The sequence below is a fragment of the Boleophthalmus pectinirostris genome, unplaced genomic scaffold (assembly GCF_026225935.1).
Source record: "Boleophthalmus pectinirostris isolate CB_2022bp ecotype Guang Dong unplaced genomic scaffold, ASM2622593v1 HiC_scaffold_13, whole genome shotgun sequence".
Taxonomy (NCBI): Eukaryota; Metazoa; Chordata; class Actinopteri; order Gobiiformes; family Gobiidae; genus Boleophthalmus; species Boleophthalmus pectinirostris.
The window spans coordinates 14,968,094-14,987,258 of record NW_026571036.1 but is presented as its reverse complement, the minus strand read 5'-3'; the positions used below and the strand labels follow the sequence as shown (position 1 = coordinate 14,987,258).

The 19,165-nt window shown below is 39.8% G+C and overlaps 2 protein-coding genes across 2 annotated transcripts; one reads left to right on the top strand and one right to left on the bottom strand.

Moving 5' to 3' along the window:
• Positions 1-28: 28 nt before the first annotated feature.
• On the top strand, positions 29-4,640 carry ppil4 (peptidylprolyl isomerase (cyclophilin)-like 4). Its single transcript, XM_020917452.2, has 13 exons — positions 29-158; positions 656-723; positions 805-869; positions 944-1,061; positions 1,173-1,315; positions 1,422-1,518; positions 2,224-2,340; positions 2,422-2,546; positions 2,693-2,759; positions 3,678-3,789; positions 3,856-3,946; positions 4,021-4,138; positions 4,311-4,640. Exons 1-13 carry the CDS (start codon positions 89-91, stop codon positions 4,434-4,436), a joined length of 1,317 nt encoding a protein of 438 aa, XP_020773111.1. The 5' UTR covers positions 29-88; the 3' UTR covers positions 4,437-4,640.
• Positions 4,641-7,333: 2,693 nt separating this feature from the next.
• On the bottom strand, positions 7,334-18,663 carry tab2 (TGF-beta activated kinase 1 (MAP3K7) binding protein 2). Its single transcript, XM_020922971.2, has 7 exons — positions 18,272-18,663; positions 12,948-13,117; positions 10,785-12,273; positions 9,748-9,908; positions 9,345-9,438; positions 9,099-9,191; positions 7,334-8,869 (listed from the first exon to the last, which is right to left on the bottom strand). The coding sequence occupies exons 2-7, from the start codon at positions 13,047-13,049 to the stop codon at positions 8,742-8,744; spliced, it is 2,067 nt and encodes a 688-aa protein (XP_020778630.1). The 5' UTR covers positions 13,050-13,117; positions 18,272-18,663; the 3' UTR covers positions 7,334-8,741.
• Positions 18,664-19,165: the final 502 nt, after the last annotated feature.

The following is a 19,165-nucleotide window of genomic DNA, read 5'->3' as shown; positions in this document are numbered from 1 at the left end:
GGTTGTTTTCATTGGGCAACGTCAGCCCGTTGAACGAGCACGTCCTCTCGCACAAACGCACACAGTTATCGCGAGATATCAGGGCAGCATGGCGGTGCTTCTTGAAACAACTTTGGGAGATATTGTTATTGATTTGTTTACAGAAGAGAGACCAAAGGGTAACCTTGTATTTTTTTTTTAATTACACCGATAATGCGCTTAGTGTACTCTTTTCTAAATACTATCTACAATAACCCAAATAATAAGAAATAGGCTAGCAGTTAGCCGTGTGCCTGTGCATTACATAGAATGATTTCAACGCTGCCACCACCACAGATTTTAATAGTATGTAATATGTATAATAGTTACTTTTGCCTGCTCCAATTCTACAATTTATAGATGTCAGACAATTTGCGCATCAGCGTTAGATGCATCTGAAAACTAGAACACACCTTGAATTCTTGGTGGGTCAGTGGAATCTCGGAAATACCTAAATTATTATTATTATTAATTGTTTTTGCATCATCATGGCTTTGGACCCGCAATTAGAATTAGCATCCAATTGTTCCTTTAAAAGGTGTCTGTTTTTATCAAATACAAAGTTCTCATGCAAAAAATACCTTGATTTTGTGTTTTGAAAGTTGGTCATATTAATTTTGTTTTTGTTTTTCAACAGCATGTTTAAACTTTCTGAAATTATGCAAGATTAAATACTACAATTACTGCCTCATCCACAATGTGCAGGTAACTGAATGTAGAAACTTCCTATAATTTACTTGAAATGTGTAATATCTGTGTAATGTATATGCTCTTCTTCCATTTTAGAGAGACTTTGTTGTTCAAACAGGAGACCCCACGGGGACAGGCCGAGGGGGTGAGTCAGTGTACAGGTAAGCTTTGAATACATTTGCACTTTGCCAGGCTGTCTTCTATGCAGTGTATATTAACTCTTCCTCTGTCTCAGCAAGCTCTATGGGGACCAGGCACGCTTTTTTGATGCAGAAAAGACCCCTCGGATCAAGCACAAGAAGAAAGGCACGGTCTCGATGGTGAACAATGGAAGTGGGCAGCATGGTTCCCAGGTACCAGTGCCAACACTAAGGACTACAACTCCTAACAATGTGTAAAAGTTTTTAATAAAATAAACAAGATGAGAAGGCTATTTTTGAGTTGAGCTATGTGCCTGTGTGTAGTTTCTTATCACCAGTGGGGAGAACTTGGACTATCTGGATGGAGTACACACAGTGTTTGGGGAAGTGACAGAAGGACTGGATGTGTTGGCTAAGATTAATGAGACATTCGTGGATAAAGATTTTGTGCCATTTCAGGACATCAGGTGAGTGTCTCCTCACTTCAGATCAGTTTCCCCCAGTTGTATGGAAATTATTGTTTAACAAAGTCTTAAGTATCTTTTCTTGTCAATAACATTTTATAAAATGCAGAATAAACCACACAGTTATCCTTGATGACCCCTTTGATGATCCTGCTGGCTTGCCAGTGCCGGATCGGTCTCCAGAACCCACCAAAGAGCAGTTAGACGTGAGTATGCTACTTCATGTCTGTGTCTACACATACTGTCTGTTTATACACTGACTCTTCAAATATGTTACAATAATGTTTCCTCATAAAAAAAAAAACATACCCAGAGTTGTATTTGTTTCATTTGCACACACAAACCCTACATGTTGAAGTTCTTCTCTCAAACAGAAAACACTCTGTTCCACCTTGTGAAGCCATGTGGTAATACAGTGCTCCAGTATGTTTTTAAACTTCATAAAACTTCACGAGAATGATTTGGATGATTTCAGCCCTGGAATTGCCTATCTACTGAGCTAAAGGTGAAAGGTTGTGGTTAACCTGAAAAGTACATCTACATGACAAGGTGAAACAGAGCATTTAGAGCTTTGGAGATGTAAAGGCAGGATTGTTCAAACATGTGTAAATGAAATGAAACACAAACAAACAGAAACTCCAGGTATGTTTTTGATGAGATAACAACATTATAACATTACTTAAAGCTCACAAGAGTAAGTTTTGTGTAATATAAAGCCTTTAATACATTTAAAGGACCATTTCTGTTGAATTGATGATATATCTTCTAATAGTAGTTACTGAAATGCTCAAAACATTGATATTCATTTCTTTTCCATCTTCCCAGCTAACATAATACTCTTATTCTCAGTTGCAATAGGCCATTTAACTTACAACAAAGGTGACTTAATAACCAAAGTCTTACTTGTGCAGAGTGGACGGATTGGTGCTGATGAAGTGATTGATGAGGAGGATGGAAAAGCAGTGGAAGAGTTGGAGGAGAGATTGAAGGAGAAGGAGGCAAAGACTCAGGCCATTCTGCTAGAGATGGTGAGAGGATCGTTTCTAAGAAAGGATTGGTTGTAATTGATGTGGTGCAGCCTCCATCTGTTCAGTGCCTTGTCTGTGCAGGTGGGTGACCTTCCAGACGCAGACATAAAACCCCCAGAAAATGTCCTGTTTGTTTGCAAGCTCAATCCTGTCACTACCGATGAGGATTTAGAGATTATCTTCTCACGTTTTGGCACCATTAAAAGGTAAAATTTAAAAGTTTTCCTAAAATCTAGCAAGTATGTGTTTACTGAAGATCTACCTTGTGCCTCTAAATGGGAACAGCTCAGCTTATTCACACAACATGGCACACCACACTGCTTTAGAGTTGACTCTGTTTTCTTTTTTGTAGCTGTGAGATCATCAGAGACTTTAAAACAGGAGATTCTCTTTGTTATGCTTTTATTGAATTTGAAAGGGTAAGTTCTGTCCCCATATTAATAATAAAAACTTGACTAGATATTTCAAGATAAATCAGTTAATCAATTATCATGTTTTTTCAAATAACAATATTATTGTAAGAACTAAAAACAATTACCATTTTGGATGCAAAAATAAGTCATTTAAATTTTCAATTCCATATACTATATTATACAAGCAAACCTAAATGTAAAGTGTTTTTATGCTGTAACATTAACTTAACTTCTTTCTGGAATTTTGATTTCATACAGCTGTTCAAATACTAGAAGAATGGTAATCTATTACAATATGAACGACAGATCATAATCATAACACAAATTGACTTAGTCAAATACCACCCCACGTCACTTCTGTTCAGCCCTCTATCCAGCCTAAGATTGCAAATCATCTTAAGGACCACAACAGAGATCTGGTGGATGCCTCTGAACAAGAGGATAGTTGTTGGTGCCAAAATATCAATATATTTTGATGTCTGGTGGATCCAGGGAGAGCACACAAATAAATGAATAAGCTAATGTTTATTTTAGTGATCAGCAGTTATTTTTGTGATTAGTCAGCAAGTCATCTGATTATTTCTATAGTACTCAGAGATTTTTCAACCACATTTTTGACCAAATAAAGGTTGAAATATCGTGATTGAAGGCTTCTAGGGTAAAGAGAATTGTTTATTCAGTTTTGCCGTTTTGATTTCGGAACTTCAGTCTTTGTTACAAAATGTCTTTTATGCATATGATTTATTTTGTAAAATCCCCCAATAATGATTATTACTATTTCCAGACCCAATTCCTTTTCTCAGCCAATTCTTATTATCAGGTCTTTGTTTTACCTGATCACGTAAATGGAATGATGAATGGACTTCATATCTTCATTTGTTATTGTATACATTATTATTCACTGTCTGTTTTTGTCACTAACAGCAAGAGGATTGTGAAAAGGCATACTTTAAAATGGACAACGTGTTGATTGATGATCGGCGTATTCATGTGGACTTCAGCCAGTCCGTTGCAAAGATTCAATGGAAAGGAAAAGGTTTTCTTGAGTCGCTTTTTTCTTCCCGTTTGCCTAGAGCTCTGTTCACTGTTCTGTGTGTTTAAGGTGGGAAGTACACCAAAGATGATTTCAAGGCCTACGAGAAAGATTTGGAAACCCGATCCAAACTGGCTCTTAAGAACCAGCCCAGACATGAGTATCCTTGTGGGCACTGACTGTTACTATTACACATGTTGCAAATATGCAGGTTTTACTTAACATATCCCACAGTTCAAAGTATGACCTTCTGCTGGATGAGGATGAGGCAGGTGAGGGGCATGCGAAAAAAGAGAGAAGGCACCACCATCGCTCTGAAGAGAAGCACAAGAAAAAGTCCAAAAGACATCGGGTAAGTGGGCAACGATACCATTGTGCGTTTTTTTTTTTTTTCCCCTTCTAAAAAATCGAATGAATGATAAACCTGACCACTACCTGTCTAGTCCCCATGATTTCCTTTTCTGTGGACAGAAACAGACGAGTGGGATAGGACAGCAGTTAAAGTTTTACATTTTTGCATGCAGGAGGATGGTCACAGAGACAGGGGAGACAGACAACGCTCCCGGTCTCGCTCCAGAGACAAGCACAAAGCTCACCATCACAGCCACTCACCCAAACATTCCAGAGAGCGAGACAGGAGACATCGCTGACAATTCCTGGGATTCTCTTTTTGCTCTGTAGTACTCAACCAAAAATACATTCTTATATTTTTAGGGTTAGTCATTGGTAAAATTAAAAAATAATCCTGTAGAATGTTATAAATTCTCATATTTGAAGGTGTACTTGTGCTGAGAGTCTCATCAGTGTACAACAAAGTGGTGCATTTTTGAAAGCTAATAAAACTGTAAATAAGGTCACTGTCTCAGTTGATGTTAGTTTACAAACAGTTGAGCAAATTCCATTTTTACTGAAAAGCATTGGTTACAGAAAGGTATAAGGCAGATTGCAACTAGGATTTTGATGTTGATCCTATGATGTTGTCAACCAAAAACACAATCTACAAGCACTTCTGTAACATATTCAGACTGATGTTTAAAGGAAAAATTAAACCTCATGAGACAACTGTTACTGAGCAAAGCTTCAAAATGGTATATTGGACTAAAGGGGAGTGAGAGGTCAGTTCTATATTTGAAGATTCCACATGGGACTCAATTCTTGCAAACAATGAGGGGTTTGTCAGAGAAGTCTGTGGTAAACTTAGTCCATACAAAATCTTAAACAGATAATAGGTACGGGCAGAAATTATCCATTTGAAATCTTAAAATGGGCATTTAATGCTGGCATTGTGGGACAGCTCTTTGGTTTTCCAGTTTGGGGAAGTGCTGACCTACTTGCAAGATGGGTTACCATGCAATTTACACAGATTAACATGTGAACTACACAGGTAACCCAGGCAGTGTCCACTGGAAGACAAGCAAACCTTTTAGAACCTTTCTTTATAATGCTGAGCACTGGATTGGTTACCAATGAAAATGGCCATAGACACCTACAGTCCCTGACAAAAGTCTTGTCGCTTATCCATTTTGTAGAAACAAAAGCTTATAACCTGACTTTAAATTAATTGATTGGTTTTAGAAATGTGTCATATGAAAGCTAAAACCCTCCCAAATTATGCTCAATATACTAAAATAAATTTGCTTCACTGAAGAAAGATTGATCATTCAATGAACACAGAAAGGTCAGATTTTGGCAAGACAAAAGTCTTGTTGCCTTGTCATATGATGCACCCAATCCTAGATTACAGCCTCACCTGTGATCAGTTACTGATCAGTCAATTAGTGGGTGTGTATAAAAAGAACCCCAGCACACCAGACCGTCACATCAACTGCAACTTGACCTCTGACAACATGCCTAAGATCCACCCTGAGACCAAAGCGTTAATTATCAAGAGGCTGAAGACCAGATCCACTGCTGAGGTGGCTGACACCTTCAATGTGTCTCAGCGTCAAGTACAAAGAATAAGAAAAAGATCTGAAATGACTGGAGATGTTTTTGACAAGCCCAGGTCCAGCAGACCCCGCAAGACAACTGCTCGGGAGGACCGTTTGTCGATTTGAAAATCCAAGGCAAGCCCCTTTTCCACTGCAGCAGAGCTCCACCAGGCCTGGTCACCTCAAGTCCCTGTGTCAACTGGAACAGTTTGTAGAATTCTGTCTGGAAATGGCCTCCATGGTCGAATCAGTGCACAAAAACCAGCACTAAACAAAAGGCAATTAAAAAACCGTGTGGCATTTGCCAAGGCCCACAGCCTGCTAAAAGGATGGACACTGGAAAAGTGGCAGAAGGTGGATTTCTCAGATGAATCCTCAGTTGAATTACATCACAGCCGCCGCAAATATTGCAGGAGACCTACTGGAGCCCGCATGGATCCAAGATTCACCCAGAAAACAGTTAAGTTTGGTGGTGGAAAAATCATGGTCTGGGGTTACATCCAGTATGGGGATGTGTGAGACATTTGCAGGGTGGAAGGCAATATCAATAGCCTAAAATATCAAGAAGTATTAGCTACCCCTTACATTCCCAACCATAAAAGGGGTCAAATTTTGCAGCAGGATGGTGCTCCATCGCATACTTCTATCTCTACATCAAAGTTTCTCAAGGCGGAGATCAAGGTGCTCCAGGACTGGCCAGCCCAGTCACCAGACATGAACATCATTGAGCATGTCTGGGGTAGAATGAAAGAGGAAGCATGGAAGGCAAAACCAAAGAATCTTGATGAACTCTGGGAAGCATGTAAGACTGCTTTCTTTGCTATTCCTGATGACTTCATCAACAAATTGTATGAATCATTGTCGAACCGCATGGATGCAGTCCTTCAAGCTCATGGAAGTCATAGATATAAGATATTAAATATGGATCTCACAGCACCACTACTTAATTCACTGATGTTATGCAACATATTTTTGTATTTGAAGTAAATTATTTGTTACATTTTCTGTAGGTGACAAAACTTTTGTCTTGCCAAAATCTGACCTTTCTGTGTTCATTAAATGATCAATCTTTCTTCAGTGAAGCAAATTTATTTTAGTATATTGAGCATAATTTGGGAGGGTTTTAGCTTTCATATGAGACATTTCTAAAACCAATCGATTAATTTTAAGTCAGGTTATAAGCTTTTGTTTCTACAAAATGGATAAGCGACAAGACTTTTGTCAGGGACTGTACACTAAAAATCTGGAAGGGGAAAATGGCTGAGAATGTGGCATGTTGGGGGATGATGGCGAATCAATAGTGCAAGGGAAGCTGTAATCGAGCAATGGGACAATTTACAGTTTGTGTGTGTTTTTCAGGTTTCTTCATTATATTTAATTTGTTTTCTTACATTTTGTCTTGTTGAATTTGTTCAAAGCATGAATTCAAAAAAATGAAGATGACCAACAACCAACTACTTGAAATCATAATTGTAATCATTGTTAAACAAGTAGAATTCCTGAGATTCCAAAGGACTTGTGTAGCCATTGAGGAACCTAATGTACAATTAGTGAAAATGGCACATCTGACCTGTCCTTATAAGCTTTGTTGTCCAGACATAATACAATATATAAAGTGTATATAAAATGACAGGTCAAAATAGCCTTTTTTATTTTTACAAATAACTTATCTGTTACAAAGACTGTCTTCCCAACTAAAACAAAAACACATAACCAAATTATTATTATTTTAAAATTTGTTTAAACAATAATAAACTGCCTCTTCACACCAAGCTACAGGTTTAGCTAAAACTGGTCTTAACTAGTTCGGAAAAAATACTTTTGCTAAGTGCTTCAGAGATGTTTCACCTTCCACTTAAAGCTATGGCACTTAAACAGTATTGGTTAAACAATACAAGTTAAAAAGAAGATTTAAGGCTCTGGCAGTGAGTAAACCTTAGGGGGTAAAGATCTGTTTCTCCAGGATTTTGGGCTAAAACTACACTGATTTCTTTTCATTCCAAATATCTCCAGATGGACTGTCATGGCATCCTGTAATGAAGACTTTATAACACTGAATATCTTATCTATCTGATCTGATATCTGATCATTGCATTTAGGTGCTAGACCATGGGTGTCCAAACATATTGACAACAGTCCATCTGACTTTTTGTTATTGAGGTTCTTGTCTTCTCACTTCTCACACCTTTTATCTAGGCTTGTAATGTTATAACATGTTTATTATTGATGCTAGGAGCATAGGATGTAGTTTTCAGTATTGTTTTTTTTCATAGTATAATATATTACCTATGACACTGCAGGTCAATATGGCAGAAAGCCAGTGGCTCAATAAGAAATAGACTGAGGGCTGTATTTGACCCCCAGTCATAGTTTGGACACCCCTGTGCTAGACCTTTCCAGGAGACATTGTAGTGAGGTGGCACCCTGCTATAAACACTAGAGTGTCTCTGCGCTGCGGTGAAGTTGTCCCCAGCATGACGCCTACATTCCAGTTGTCATTGAAAACGAGGCACTTAAAACAGCAGCAATGGCCCTCCCTTCACAGGACTCTACATGAGGCATAAAGCTTCATAGAAACTGTCTTAAGGCTTGCAGAAACCAATCTAAAGCTACAAAAGGAACATTATTCATTTGAAAAGGGAAGTTGAAAAGTTAATTAGGGCTTAAAGCTACTATACTTACAGAAAATACAAGAATTTCATAGTGTGAGAAAAAGGTACAATCTAAAATATGTACAGTCAAAAGCTGAGAGTTTCCGCCTCTGTGCTGTAACAAAGCATGCAAAAAGTTTCTGTAACACATGGCTTCAGGCATCCTGTAAAAACAACAAACAACATGATGTCCATTCAGAGAGGTTTCTCTTCAATGCAGACTGCTCCATTCCCAAGGCACGTCAGCTCAGTAAAAAAACGAAACAAAACATTGGCACAGTCAATTATTTAACACTGAAAAATGAGCAGCGAGGTATTGTCAGCATCTCAGGCCCAGGACTCCACTGGAGGACAGAAGGGAAAGGTGTCTGGCTCAGAAGTGGCGTGGGTATTCGCACTGTTCGCAGCGATCCAGGGCTGGGTGATTGAGGAAGGTGCAGGCTGTACAGCTCCACTGAGCCTCGTCCTCCTCAGGGCGGGCTTTCAGGCTCATACCGCCCTCTAGAGGACCAATCAGATGTTACAATATCAATGGACCTGCATACTCTATAAGTAAGCATTTTCAAACCCAATCAGATACAGTGTTACTCATTATTAGATTTGAAATGGTAATTTAGCTTTTTTCCACATAAAAAAAAGCTAAAGATGTGCTAAATCTGTTAAAGCACAACTAACACTACATGATACAAATGTAGTGTAATGAGAGCAAACTTGAAAGTGATTCACCTACCAGTGAAAGTACCTTTCGGTTTGGGTGGAACAGGTCCCACAAATCCAAGGTTGTCATAGAAATTATGGATTGCACTGGGATTGAAGTGAGGCCCTGTCAAGACAAAAATGTTTAATTTATGCAGAAATAAATGTCTCACTGAGATTCTCTTTTACAGTTGGTTTTCTTGTCCACACAGAGTTACATAAATAAGAATAATACAGTCAGTAGGTAAAAACAAACAAACAAGCAAAGCAGTAAACAAACCTTTCGTTTGAAGTAAATCAATTTCTTTGGTGAGACAGTCAATATCGATTTGCAGTAGCCTGTTTTTGCATCTTAACTGCTTCATTTCCTCAATCTGGCAGAAAATCAAAGACATAAATGTCAGAAATAGAAACATTTTTTTATGATGCAAAAAGAGAAAATAGAAGCCAAGAAAAGTATTTAAATGTAGACATTAAAGAAACATTCCTATGCATTTTCACATCTCTTGATGTGTCCAGTAGTCATAAATAAATCATTTTAATCTGTGCTTTAATTTCTCCATGGTGGATTACAAAAGAACAGTTAAAGAAAACCCATCATGCCAATGATGGCACAATTGTACTGTGAAAAGTGCACATTTAGTTTTTGAGTCAAGTGGTGAAGAAATGTGAGTGAAATGTACCGAGGGAATCTGGGAGGCTGAGTTGGAGCGCTCAAGTCGTCTTCTGGTGAGGTCATTCTCCATTTCATTCACTTCCTCTTTTAGTTTCTCCAGTTTTTTCTTCTTCAACTCCAGCTCATGCCACAATCGATCCATACGAGCTTTCTGGTGGACCAACAAAGCTGAAAGCACAAGCAATAAGCTAAGCAATTCATAATTTTTGCTAGCATTTCCTTTTAAGTTCGGCCACAATGCCATTGTAGTGGTTTGTGGCTTTCTTTGGAGGTGCACTGCAGACTCTGTCCACTTATGTTGGTCCAGAGGAGCAGGTGTAACCAGTTACCCAGACTAACTTGCCCTGTCATGGTCCTCTTCTACCACATAGGGATGAGACGGCCTAAGTGTGACCATAATACTTAATAAAAACAAAGGACTTCTTCACGAAACATATTGTTCTATGAAGTGCAAAGATTATTATATGATGCCAAGAAAATTTCTGTCAATACTATCAAACAGATGAGCCAGTGAGTTTATTTGTTTTCCTTGTGTCACTGAAATGAACCTGGTTTCTCAGCGTTGTCTGAGTTTGACCTCAGACAGGAAAAGTAAGAGTCATTTGTAAATTAAATACAGATTATTTCAGTCTGGATTTATCAGGCCCAAATTTAAAAAAAACTTAATTTACATATTCTAATTTTGTATTTGAGATATTGTGCTAATGCTAACAAGGGTTAACTTGAGCCCTTTAACCTTAAAGTCTTACAAAGTCTATACTTCAGGCCTACAACACAAAAAATATTATAAGGCACTGACAAAATAAATACACATCTAGGCATCTTTAACCATTTTAACAAATCAGCTTGCTCAAAATAAGTTGTTTCAGCTTTAGAATATATAGCTGCAGTAAGAGAGTTGGATTCCCTTGGCAGTGTGTATGAATTGATTCATGATTTTGATTGGTGCAACAGCTCTAATTAAGTATACAGTGTATAGTATATAATACACCATTGTTTATTAAATTTGTATATAGGTATGAATATAAATGACATATAGCTCACCTTGAGTATATGCTGCATCATCTGAGCCCATGCTGAGTCTTCGAGGCTCATTTTGCCTCTCATGTTGCAGAGAAAGGGGGTCTGACAGATGAAGAGGTTCCGGCTCAGCAAAATGGTGTTCTGGTGGGAGGCTGAGAAGGTTGTTGGGTTCAAAGGTGGGAGACACTACTCCAGGAGAAACAGCTGGGGGCTTGTTAGGGGACACTGTAATCTTAAAAGTGTACTTTGTGTTAGGCTGGGTGACCACCACACGAGGAGATGAAGCAGTGCCTCCCCCCACAGAGCTGCGGCATTTGGGTGGGTGATGGTGAATGTATGATGGGCCCATGCTAACCTGACCACCCATATTCCTGGTGCCTGAAGGCCCTTGAAGAGGAGGGCCGGCAGATATGCAAACAGTGGGCGCACCACCCAGACCTCCACTGTCTCCTGTAGCATTGGCCGAGATACAAAAACGAGGTTGTGAGCGTGAGTTGCAAGGGGCTAGGGCAGCCCCCATGGTGGCAGGGACCCCAATTGCAGTGGGGGGGCTAGCAGAGATGCAGAGGGTGGGCTGGCCTCGGTTGCCCATGCTCAAAGGTGCAGACGGAGCAGATGTGGAGGTGGGGCAGGATGTCCTGAGCACAGCCGTGCTGGAAGAGCTGGTCCTCTGGGGAGACTCTAGCTTAATCTCAATCTGATTTTTGCGGGGCCCTGTAGAGATGTTCTGGATATTATACTGACTGACAGGCACAGAAGAGGATGAAGAGCACGACGACACACCTGATGAAGAGCCCTGGCTACCAAATGGCCCCATGGAGGGGGCCTGAGGGGTGGTGGGCGAGCTGATGGGCATGTAGACATGTGACGTCTGATGACCCTGTGAGCTCTGAGTAGCGGCCCTGGGTAAGGGAGGCATCTGCTGAGGGGGCTGTGAGGTGGGGCTGTACTGAGCCCGCCCGCTTGGCTGAACTGCCCGAATGCCCCCCGGCTGACTCATGTATGGTCGAATGTAGATGGAGTTGCCCTGGGGACTGCTGAGCCCAGCCTGTGGACCCCCATGAATGTGCAAAGATGTGGGTGTGTTGCGGCCGCTCTGTATATTGGGAGCTAATGTTACTGTAATGGGATTGAAGCGAGGAGTTCCTTTAACCCCCATGGGGTAGAGTCCCAAGTGCTGGGGTGGCTGTGGTTTTCGGGGTGGTTCCATTACACCAAACACAGTGAGGTTGGAAGGGGCCTGTGGCAAGGCAGACTGAGAATTCTGCTCGAAAGACTGGCTGTCAGGGGCCAGTGCAGCCTGGAAAGGCCCGTCACTCAGGCTGTGGGCCAGTGTCCGGCTACCATTCATCCTCAAGCCATCCGGTACATTCTGACACTGCACACCCAGATTCAGCTGGGTCATGTGATTTTGGAAACGTGTGAAGGAGGACTCTTCAGAAACACTGTCCTGGTTTCCTGGACTCACTTGGGACAGGTAAGCATAACATGCGTCCACGTTATTGTTGTTCTGTTGGCAGAGCAATAACAAATTGCTAGTTAAAGCCAAGCTAAAGAGTTTAAGTAAAAAAATCTAAAATCTAAACATCTAATGTAGTTTCTGCTGTAATCACAGCATGTGTAAGTCGTGGTTCACCCCGAGATTATTCCAAACAAATTAGTAATGGCCTCTGATGGAGGTGTATGAACTATAGCTCCAGTTATTTACTGCACCATTGGTTCCTACAAAGTCTCTCCCAGGCTACTGCACAAGACAAGTTCGAATAAAGGGAAAAACATGGAACCTCACCAGAGACTTTTACATGTCTTCAGCAGATAATAACAAAGAGGACAAGCACACTGTGAGAGCAGGAACTTCAGTAACAGGTGGGAGTGATTGTCAAAAAAGTTTATTTTCTAAGATCATGTGCCAGATATAAAGTTAGGCCTATTGTACCTGTTAAGCATTCAAGAAAAAACACTAACACTGTGCATAGATCTAACTAATAGCTGATGTATTTAAATGTCCATTTTGGTTAAAGTGTGTTAATATAGAGAGACAAGACTGTGAGAAATTATTACCTGCAATGACCATAATTGGTGGCAAATCCCATTTTAGATGGCCTATCCTTACTACAGTGCCCTTTGTTTTTTCTGTTTTTTTATTATTTTGAGTTGTGTATTGATTGATAGAAAAAAAAATACCTGCAGAACACACTTTGAGACCACACCCTCTGGGACTTCTGGAAACTTTTGACGCAGGTCATGTAAAACCTGAATATCAATCTGATGGCTTCCCTGGGCCATTCGTATACAGCCACGCCACGTCAGAAGAGCATATGTTCAGCGAGTAGAGGCTTCATCTCCGATGCATTCTGGAAAATATTTAATAGATTCACATTTAGTCATCCATAATAAGTTATAATTAAACTTCCCAAAATAAGTATTTGACATGTTTAAATAACTCAATTTAAGCATTCACAGTATTGATAAAAAATGTATATACCAATGTTTTTACTTTTCTTCAGACAATATTGCGGTCAGCTGATTTAAACAAATGCAGTCCAACTTCCAGAGCAGCATCAAAGGTGTATGAAGACCCCCTTCATTAGTTGGCATTTCATTATCCCAGTTGCGTCATTGGAGGCATTTTAAATTGAACTTTCCATTCTCTGGTTTTCTGCATTATTGCTCATGTACTCCTTCTTGATTGCCCTTTTTTCTTGTAACCATGTTATCAAAGCTTACCTGAAGTTGTGTTGTGCTTTATTTTGAGTAGGATAGAGCAGCAAAGATTAGGCTTTGTTTTAGCTAATAAAACTAACTTATATTTTCAATATGCCTGCGGATACAGACCTATTGCCATGATCTGTTGTCACTTTTTATAACTACATGTCAGGCTGGAGGTATAAGCATTTAAGTTGAAACCTGGCAGAAACTAAAACCATGCCAGTGCAGTCCTACATAAAGTTTGCTGTATTGGATGCCATCTGTGTCTAGGGTTTTCAACTAGAGGTGAGAGAGATATATATAAAAAATGCATTGTATCACAAAGTATATAGTAATAAAAACAAATTTTAAAATGCTGCAAAAATGAACAGATTAGTAATAAAACATAAAACAAAGTTGCAGTGTTATCGTTAAAAAAAAGGCTAATTGTAAATGTTGGGGATATCTTCATATAGCTGTATTTTTCAGAGAAAATACATTTTGGTTTTACAAAAGTGAAAAGTTAAAGGTTGTATAGAGGATTTTCTAAGGAACGAGAAATCCAGCGACTGTTTGTCCTTTTTCAAATGTTGCGCATGCGTGAAACCCCCCCCCCTCCCCTACAGCTCCCTACGTAGAAACACCTCCTCCCGCCTCCTCCTTACGCCAGAAACAGGTTTGTTTACAGCCGGTGCGCTGCACATGACTTGTAAACAACTAACTACAGTGTTGGTTAGGCAAGGCGGAGAAGTGAGGAGCGGGAGGAGAGGGTGCGCGGACATTTCGTGCACGGACGAGAAGTGAGGAGCAGGGAGAAGAGCGGAGCAGGGAGCAGGGAGAGGAGAGAGGAGAGGGGAGAGGGGAGCGGAGATTCTGTGCCCGGAGAAGTGAGGAGCAGGGGGAAGAGCGGAACGGGCAGCGGGGACAGGAGCAGGAAAGGGGTGCAGAGAAGGGTGCGCGGAGATTCAGTGCGAATGAACTAGCTACAACACGCAGCAGCAAGCGGACTCTTTCTTTGCCTTGAAAATTACGTTTTCAGACATAGGATATCGCTTTCGTGTCCTGAAAAACGTTTGTCTACCTCTTGGAAATAAAGTACGTTTTCATAATAAGCAGAAGTGACCTGTCCAGGAGTAATTTGGCGACCAATGCGTCAGTCTTTAGACCCTGCGTCTGCTTCAGTTGCGCCATCGCTGGAATGAATCTTCAAGAATCACCTTAGTTTGGCTTCGCTGCTTTTCCCCTTGTCTTCTTCTTTCAGCAATCTCAAAAACGGACTTTCTTTTGCGGCTAACTGCTCCTGGATTCTTGTCTGCCATTGCAACAAACTTTGTGCTAACTGCGAGGAAGATATAGGTCAAAAAAAGCCGCTAAGAACTGTTGCGTTGGTGGAGTAAACAGCGTCTGTGCGTCTTGCGTCTGTGGACTGCGTGACAGGCGTACGCAAACCACGTACCGGCGGCGCGCAGGCAAGTCACTTACGCTAGAAACGTAGGGAGATTGATTGACAGCCTGTCAGCTAACAGATAACGAGGCAATGTCGTTATCTATTGGCAAATGTTTAGCTGGCCCCACCACGTCCAGAGTTGATGAATTTTTATTCTCTTTTTTTTGGTCATCATAATTACAAGGCTACTGCACCTCTATAATGCTATCATTGACAATTTGAAACAAAAAAAATCCTCCATACAACCTTTAACTGGTGAACGTAACTATTAATTTACTTACATTTTAGATTGTTAAAAATTGTATTTATTTTACAGTCTATACACATCTTCTGTGCCATTTTACCCACACCAACCACATCATTATTGTCATTAATAAATTGTCAATATCACTCACTCCTATAGCAACCAATATGGCCAATAGATTTATTGACTGTTCTGTAAAAAGGGTCTATGACAGCCATTTTGCTATTTTTTTTTTTTACGAATTATACAAATATCTGAACTGAAACCCACAAATGCTGAACAGAAATTGTTAGAGATTAGTTCAATAAACACGGAATTTTGTGGCTAATGCTCATCCTGCTGTTGACAATTGAAGCCCATGTGATTAAACATCTTACCAAAATGTTTTATGAGGCGAGGCAATTTTTCATATTCAATATTATTTTTTTCAGGCCTTGAAGTAAAAAAAAACTTGGAAAAACATGCATCATATTAATTAATGAACACGTAAACAAGACAGAATAAACTAATAATAGGGCTATTTTTCATAATATGTAGTCCTGTGGCAGATTCGAATGTTGGCGTGTCACCTGTGTCATACATGTTTTAGGCCACCTCCAGAAAGTTACATATTGTACCTTTAAAAAAAACACATTATGCATCAATTGTAGTGGTATTGGGCTTTAACCATTCTTGGCATTTTGTGTCTCTTAGAACTTAGAAAACACAATACTTTTAGTCTGTACTCCCTCATCTAGATTTGATGTTAGCACGCCATCTACTGGAAGAAGTGGAAATCATGAAAGAAAATAAAAAGGTAACTTTAAGCAACGTGATTGGCATGCTAATACAAGCATGCAGTTGTAATGAATGGGATTTGATGACAAAAATGCAATCTGAGTCTATGATTTATAGGCATAAAAACAATTCTGGAGTGGAGACCTCCATATTTTTAACAATGATGTCACAATCCAGGGAAATCTGAAACAGAGTGATTTTAAGGTGCTGAGCAAACAAATCTTGTAAACAGGTTTAATAAAGCAAGCGGGAATTAAGTACAATACACCTCCACATATGCTTTTTTTGATGATGACATTGATGATCAATATTACAACATAGTGTCCTTTGAATTTGTCACTATCAAAGTTTCTTTTGAAGGCTTTAGGTAAAGGTCCAACAATTACAGAGCCCATTATCGAAACCAAGGAGAAAAATATTTACATTTTGACAGTTGCACAACAAGGATATTCTACCAAATAGGTCTGGCCTGGCCATTTCCAAGTAAACTATAGCCTCCTTAGAATTCTGGGCCATCACATGGACACAACCTTTTGAAATGAATGCACAGTAGTGTATAGACTTTCTTTCATAGTTGGGGGAGGGGTGATGTAGCTGGAAAGTGTGCAGTGAGAGGTACAACATGCAGAGCCCTTGCTGTTGCATGCTACTCACTTCACTTAACTTTTTTAGTTTTAAGGCTGTAACTCCAAATGCACTCTGACCATCTTCAGTAATATCCAAAATTGTTATTTAAATCTGATATCTGATAACAGTTACATAGTAACATAAAAACTTTCTAAAAAAAAAAAACCTTAACAGCCTATAGTGCCATCACTACTGTCATATTCAAAAGCATCATGATTTCTACAAGCTGGCTGCCCTGAAATGGAGCAAAGCACCATGGTCTATATGTGGTTTCCTTCTGCTTGCAGCGTCCATATTGTCTAAATGCATTTAACAGTTCATATAGGCAGAGAAGCTACAACTCATACGCAGTTCAAAACGATCCTCCATTTATTCAAATACAGGTGTTTTTTTCTTTGCTTAATAATAGTCATTGAAAAACATGCCTTCTGACTGCAAGTAAGTTGGCCTCTCCACAGATCTGACCTGTAAATTGGCCTGGTGAGACCACATGTTTATCTCCATGATAGATGCCATATTGCAGAAGATTTCAGGCAAAATAGTAACATCTCCCTGCAGACAAGCAGAGATGAATCCACCACCAGAAAAGTTACATAGTACCAAGCTGTCAGTATCCATAATCTGGAACTTCTGACTGGTCAAGCACACTGAATGTTTCTACTTCACTAAAAAGCTGCCACATATCAAAACTTTCTTTAGTTATTTCCTTCCTGTCATCATGCAATCTGAGAACCAAAAGGTTAGTCTTGACTGTCACTAGAATCCTGCAAAAACATTTACAGAAACATTTCTGGCAAAGTGTAAAACATGACTGGATTTAACTCAAATCATATTGTTAGGACATAAACAAATCAGTAGGAGCATAACTTCGGTTCTGACACATAACTACAATTTTAACTTTGGACCTTACATTTCAGAGAGATTCTTTTTTATCAGCTGAATGACCCTGTTTTTACCTGATACAGTCTATGTAGGAGACATAAGTTGATGTAGCCTATACAACATGTTCAAAAGTCCTCACTAACAATCGATTCTGATTATTATAATAGTGTAACAGCATATAAATTGATAAACTTGTTTATCAACTTATAAAACATAATTCGACTAGGATGGACCATCTGTGAATTTATAATTAAAAATAGGCAGAAATGCATAAGTCTCAAATTATTGGGACTAAGCAAGGGCAATTTAGAAAAACAGAGGAAGGATAGCATATACAATAATCTAAGCATATTTAGCTGTTTAAATGTTCACATGTTTTAAAAGTAGGAAAAAATAAAAGAGAACAGCAGCGGTTTCCAGTGCAAATGACACAAATGTTCAACAGACTTCAATGGAAAAAGTAGAAGGCAGACTATTGCTTTGACATGAGATATTCAATCATGAACAGACAGTTAGTGTTAACACAACCCGACAATAAAATACGATATATTTTTACCTACTTTCCACGTTTATAAAACCGAGTGACAATTGTTTGGATAAAACAGCGGATATCAACTTTATTGCGACTGCTAACTCGGCCAAAACAGGAACACTCAAAGTCGGCTAGCTAAGCTAGCCTACCCCGACAAAAACTTTTGGAACTTCTCAAGTTTTGTTTTTTTTCTTTTTTTAAAAGAAGTCTTTAATACGCACTTCATGACCGAAAACAACGCGACACAGCTCAGTTTCACTGTGGTCATATTAACCCGTTATTACGCCTTCTATAGGGTGAAACACACTTACTTCAGTGTCCGCTGCCAGCCACCGCTCCCCGGGCCGCCGTCACTCCCGCTAGAGCTCCCAGCGCTCAGCGCGCAGTCGAGCTCCGGACGAAGAGTCGAGAGTCCTCCCGCTGCTGTAGGGGGGCGAAGATCCGGTCACACCGAGGCCCCGGGCCTAGTGTGTCCTCGGAACAACGTCAGGGAGAGAAGGCTCTCTTTGGCCCGACGCACACGGAACCACAGTGTGGAAAAGCTTTTTGACAGCCCCCCTCCCTTCGCCAGGCTGCACGTCTCTCTTTTTGCTTTCTTTGCTGCAGATACGAATCAAAATACTGCCCGAGAATATGGCGGCCGTACGAGCGTAACACTATCGCGAGAGCAACAAGTTGTTTCCTTTTTTCATTTGGCCAAAGTTGTGCTCATACGTCTATGGCATAGATGGTACATGGTTGTAGTGCGATGAAAGTCTGACGGGAGAAAGAAAAAATCAGTGACGGACATTTCAGAGGTGAAAATGAACGGGTTATGGTTTGTGATGATACCCACCTGCAAAACAAAAGACTCTGACAAAATAGCAAAAAGGTCTTATATTACGTTAATGGGTTTTTATATTTTCTTAGTTTTTTGTTTTGTTTTGTTTTGTTTTTTTGTTTGTGCATCCCAAATTAGGCAACCCTCTGCAGTCTCTCCTATTGGTCATTTCTACCAGACTAACCACGTGCATAGTTCCCCCAAGCCACCAGAGGGCCTAAACAGTGCTTTGTTCCTGTTATATAGGAGTGTTTTTATTTAATTTAATTATTTAGCCTAATTAATTTTGTGACACCAACTTACATCATGATAAAGACCAGTGTGGGGAAGCACATTATTAGGCCTACTTGTTCATTTTTGCCTTACTTTATTTGTAATATTAATC

Bases quoted from the DNA above. Each gene is read 5' to 3' on its own strand.
- tab2 (XM_020922971.2), bottom strand. From the start codon at position 13,049: ATGGCCCAGGGAAGCCATCAGATTGATATTCAGGTTTTACATGACCTG. The intron at 12,274-12,947 runs GTATTTTTTTTT...CTCTGCCAACAG, and splicing joins TCTCAAAGTGTGTTCTGCAG to AACAACAATAACGTGGACGC. The intron at 8,870-9,098 runs GTAGGTGAATCA...TTGGTCCTCTAG, and splicing joins ACCGAAAGGTACTTTCACTG to AGGGCGGTATGAGCCTGAAA.
- ppil4 (XM_020917452.2), top strand. From the start codon at position 89: ATGGCGGTGCTTCTTGAAACAACTTTGGGAGATATTGTTATTGATTTG. The intron at 2,760-3,677 runs GTAAGTTCTGTC...TGTCACTAACAG, and splicing joins CTTTTATTGAATTTGAAAGG to CAAGAGGATTGTGAAAAGGC. The intron at 4,139-4,310 runs GTAAGTGGGCAA...TTTTGCATGCAG, and splicing joins AAAAGTCCAAAAGACATCGG to GAGGATGGTCACAGAGACAG.